Below are 5695 nucleotides of genomic sequence, written 5' to 3' on the forward strand. Positions count from 1 at the left end.
GGAGGATGGACAATAGAAGAGTTGGGGAAAGGGAGATGTCAGACAGTGTAAAATATCACAAAATAATTATTTATAAATTATCAAGGGTTTATGATGGAAGTGGGAGCTGGAAGGGAGGGGGAAATGAGCTCATGCCAGGGGCTTACATGGAGAGCAAATATTTTGAGAATGATGACGGTAATGAATGTCCAAATCTGCTTTATGCAACTGATGTATGCATGTATTGTGTTGAGTTGTATAAGCCCCCAATAAAATGCTGTAAAAAGTTCTACAGTTTTATTGCTATATCTTTCACATGTTATATAATTCAATAGTTCAGTAGTATTATGAGAGCTCTACAATCAACTTTAGGACACTTGCTTCTTTCTCGTTCTCATTAACATTAATAATCCTTAAGTTGTTAGCCCCACATGTCAGGCCTGCCTTCAAACAGAGCGGTAGATTTTGATTCTTAAAGTCCTCTGGAACTGTGTACGTAAACTGCCTCTTCTGTTTGTGGTTAACTTATCAAACAAATGTCTAATCATGGGCTTACCAAGCATTCTTTGATTGGTAGTTTCTTTTCTAGCCAACATTTCTTGATATGATGAGTCATTCTATTATATTTTTGTCTTTTCATATCAGTTATGGGGTTTATGATGCTAGTCACTTAAAATAATTAATGAGTGAAAGATCTGAACATACTACTTTCTTAATCATTTTGCACTAATTATCAATTAAGACCATTTTTGGAGCAGTACTAATAATTTCTGAAGACTTTAGTGTAACCAATACTATTGTATCAAGAAATGATAAATTCATAGTGAGTTAAAAGATAAATACTTATATCAGTAAGTTAAAAAGTTTGTGAAATTATTATTCTATATATGGTTGTCATTATTTCATATCTATTGGCCAATATTACTCTCTCAACATATACTTAGCATACATAAACATAAACATTTCTATATTTACTTCAAGTTTATGCTTTTATACACAAACATAACATTGATCCGAAAGGATACATTCCAGAAATTAAGAGCTCTGAGGGTTATGGGTAAGGCTGTTAATTTCCAGGTTAGCCATTCAAACTTCCTAGTTGATCCACTGGAGAAAGATGAGTCAATCTTCTCCTTTAAAGACTTCCACTCTTGTGAACCTTACATAGCACTGTTTTGAGACAGAATTGTTTTCATGGAAGTAGGTTTTTCGTTGTGTAATGGTTATTGCGCTTAACTGTTAACACAAAGTATGGGAGTAGTAATCCATTGTTCACTATGTTGGAAAAAATACCTGGCATTTAACATCTGTAGAGACTGGAGCCTAAGAAATCTTATGGGGCAATTATAGCCTGCCCTCTATGATTCCTGTGACTCATGATTGACTTGACAGCAAACAACAACAACAACAACAAGTGCTGGAGTTTAGAAGTGATGAATCTGCCTGGGTCATAATATGTACATATTATCTTAATATGATATGTTATATATTATATTTATATAATATTCATCCCTACATGAATGTCTATTTGAGTAGTTTAGAAATTTGATAATGATAAAATGTTATATAATAACACATAGAGATGAAATTCTTGAGAATGACTTTTCTAGTTCTGACATTTGCTAGCAAAATCTCTGCAGGATACCACATTCACATAATATAACCATACCCTGGGTCTTTTATACTTTGTTTTCCAATTTGGGGGCTAATAATTTTCAGCATCTTGAAGAATTGGTGATCTAATTCAATTATTTTATCAACCCTGTTGTAAAAGATAAGGATACAATGCATTGTCAAAACTCTAATGTCTGTCCTTTATGTGGGAACCTATTCCCAGTACTTTCCTTACAGCTCTCACCACTTCCTTGTTCCTTAGACTGTAGATGATGGGGTTTAACATAGGGGTGAGAATGTTGTAGAACAAGGAGACAGCCTGGCTTTGCTCTGCTGAGTACATGGCTGGAGATACCATGAGAACAATAATACCGGAACCGAAAAAGAAACTTACCACTGTGAGGTGGGAGGAGCAGGTAGCCAGGGCCTTTTTCTTGCCCTTCTTAGATTTCATATGGAAGACACTCAAGAATATGAGGCTGTAGGAGGCCAGAATGAGACCAAAGGGAATGAGGAAGAACACTATTCCCATGATGAATAATATCATTTCATACACAGAAGTCTCCTCGCAGGAGAGCTGCAGGACAGCTAGGAGTTCACAGAAGAAGTGGTGAATCTCTCTGGAGTCACAGACTGGTAAATGCATAACATATGCTGTGTGGACTAACGCATTTAGAAATCCCACTGTCCAGGCAGAAACAACCATGTGCAGGCAGACTCTGGGGGTCATAATGACTGAGTACCTCAGTGGTTTGCAGACAGCAATATAGCGATCATAAGACATCAGAGTCAAGAGGATACATTCAGAACCTATTACGTTTATGTACAACAGCATCTGCACCCCACAGGCTATCTGTGAGATAGTTTTCCTATCCACCCAGAAGTCATTGACCATCTTAGGAACAGTGGTGGTGATGAGAACTATATCCATGAGAGAAAGTTGGCTGAGAAGTAAGTACATGGGAGTGTGGAGTCGAGAATCCACCCAAATTAGTAAGAACAGGATGGTGTTTCCAAGGAGAGAAATAATGTAGCTAAGAAAAATGATGTACATAAGAAAGCTGGTATTTCCCATATCAGGAAATAATCCAAGGAAAATGAAGTCTATGGTTGATGTGTCATTTCCTTTTTTCATGTTGATTTTAGAGTTGTGTTTGTTTGGGAGAATCCAGTTAGAGTGTGAGGGATGTACATTTCTCATTGCATATTGTTCTTAGGTCAGTTGGCAAATACCCATTGTATTTCTATATCTGAAACCCAATAATGAAACATTAGTTTATGTGTATTACTTTAAGATTTAAATAGGATAATGTATTAAAAGTATCAAAGATCAAATCAGTTCAAACTTTCAAGCTCATTGTGCTCAACAAACTCACTAATTTTGAAAGTTGAAAAAATGACTTAATCTATGAGTTTCAGTTCTGTCATCTTTAAAATTATAGTGATAATCATGCTCGCACCCATTGCTGTTAACACAGCACAGCATGTTGAATCATTTCTCCCTTTTCCTTCCCCCAAATTTATCATAATAATAAATGTACGATGATTTTACTTACATTCAATTTAGTTTCTATGCTGTTTTCCAGTCTCCAAAAGTCCATCTTGCATGCTTTTTTTATATATTAGATGTGCAATCAATAGTTGCTAAACACGTCGCTGCCAAATCCCTGTCTTCATTTGGATATATTTAATTAATTATTATTTTGGAAAAATTTGAATTATGTCATTAATCCTGTAGAAATATAAAATTATCTGTTAACTAAATTACATTCAATGGATGTAGACCATAGGAAATTGTAACATTTGACCAATTTATGCCATAATAATTTTCACTGCTGACAGACAACTACAACTTTCAAAGTTCATTCTATACAGTATTTATATTCTAGGATATACAATATAATTTGATTACTTACTGCAATGCTATTTCAAAATGAAGTAAATTTTGAATCAATCAAGTCTAGGTTCCCAAAGATAATGATTAAAATAGTCTGATTATTATAGAAACATATTACCAGGTAGAAGCATGTTTTTTATGGCCAGTTTCTTCCTGGCTTTATCTTCTGCCTTGTGCACAGGATGTGTACATGTGAAAGGTTAACTTGCTTGGGTAGAAGATAGGATATTTCAATCCTTATTCAGCTGAATAGTGAAGATTAGATATTAATTTATGTGAAGATCAGAAATGTGATAACCAACACACAGATTCCCAAGGTCCAAATGATTGGTGAGTATGTCTTATGGGAATATGGTCTCTTGACTTTAATTAATTTGAATTTCAGAATAAATGGTTAAATTTTCCTTCTCCATAAAAGCTTTTAGATTATATTTTGTAGCTTCACTCGTGGGAGTCTATGAGAAACTGGTGTTTGTTTTGCTTTGGATTTATTAACTCTACTTTTACATTTTTTCCCTCTCACTAGAAACCAAAATAAGCAGTATTTTAAAAATCACAAATCCCCTTATCTTCTTAAGTCATATTAGTACATGCATTTTAAATAATTATTTTAGGACATGAAGATTAATAATGTATAAGATTCAATATTTGACAGACTATGTAAATATGTGGAAGCAACTGAAATATATTTCGTTGAATGTACACTATACATATTTCATATACATTATAGATATATTTAAAATTAGGGATGGAAACAGAGATCTTGTTCTCATTTGGAAATTTATTTTGGTATTTTTTACATTAAATAATAAAATACGAGTCTTTATCAAAACAGCATTGGTAGACATGTTATGGAATAAAAATTGGAAATTTAGTTGTTAAACCAGTTATTGTTTGAGTGCCTCTTCTATGTGGAAATAGAAATGATTTCTCAGAATTGACTTAAACCTTTTTATAGTAAAAGAAACTAACAGGGTCTAACTAATTCCATATAGTGATACTTATAGAAAAAATTAAAAATAGTATGTACCATCAAAATAAAACAATATTTGTAAACAAAATTAAGGGGAAATGAAGTCTTTTAAAAAATCAGGATAATTAATTTTATTTGGGATTTACTAATGAATCATCGAGAGGAATTTACTAATTTATTTCAAAACCATTTTATTTGGAGCTGATACAGCTATCACAGCATTCCATAGCTCAATCACCTCAAGCAGCTCCCGTTTACCCACCTGCCCTCAGTGTCCCTCCCAAGAACTCTAATTCTACTTGTTGTCTCTATAGGTTAGTCAACCCCGCAATTCATATACAAAAGCCAGAGAAACTTATAACAAAAATGGAAGATAGGTAGCCCCAATGACAAAATACATCAGAGACAAACCCTAATATGGGATGTGGTCAGGAGGAAATTACAGAAAATGTTGGAAACCAGATCAGGCCCAATGTGTATCAGAAGGGTTATCGACTGACAAGGTAACAAGTCTCTTCCCATCGCTCTAATACAGATAGAGGGAAATGATCAGAGGCTTCTGTCCGGTGTAAATCTCACAAAAATAGCTTTGGCCTTCACTGTCATCTCTAGCCCTTTACAAACCAGAATCTCACAAATTAGGATCCGATACTATTTCCTCCTTCATCTTTGGATTATATGATGCACATATAATATATGTACATATATGCTATATATATGTACATATATTATACACATATGTGTATAATACACACATATTGTACATACATGTGTACATATATTATACACATATATGGTGTGCATATAGGCTATATATAGGATATGTGTATATACAGATATGTGATGTACATATATGCTAAATATGTACATCATATATATGATGTATAAATATGCTTCTTCCATGTGAACTTAGTTGACTTTTCAGTTAGATGGCTGCTTGTTTGGAAACAAGCCTTCAAGGCCCCATTGCTGTTTTATCTCTTATCTGGGCACTGTCTGATTTCTCCACCACACTTTTTAATAGAACCCGTATCATCTATGTTCCCTTCTTGAGGGCGAGTATCAAGCATGGCCTTGATATAAGAACTAATTGAGCTTTTGTTATTTATTTATTAAGAAACCATTTTATTGGGGGCTCTTAAAACTCTTGCAAAAATCCATACACCAATTATATCAAACTCATTTGTACATATATTGCCATCATAATTTTCAAAACAAGTTCTTCCTACTTG

At 33.8% G+C, this 5695-nt stretch overlaps 1 protein-coding gene across 1 annotated transcript; it reads right to left on the reverse strand.

Moving 5' to 3' along the window:
* Window positions 1–1780: 1780 nt before the first annotated feature.
* Window positions 1781–2728, reverse strand: LOC142440286 (olfactory receptor 2M5-like). Its single transcript, XM_075542765.1, has one exon. It carries the CDS (start codon window positions 2726–2728, stop codon window positions 1781–1783), a length of 948 nt encoding a protein of 315 aa, XP_075398880.1.
* Window positions 2729–5695: the final 2967 nt, after the last annotated feature.

The sequence above is a fragment of the Tenrec ecaudatus genome, chromosome 2, assembly GCF_050624435.1.
Source record: "Tenrec ecaudatus isolate mTenEca1 chromosome 2, mTenEca1.hap1, whole genome shotgun sequence".
NCBI classification, from domain to species: domain Eukaryota; kingdom Metazoa; phylum Chordata; class Mammalia; order Afrosoricida; family Tenrecidae; genus Tenrec; species Tenrec ecaudatus.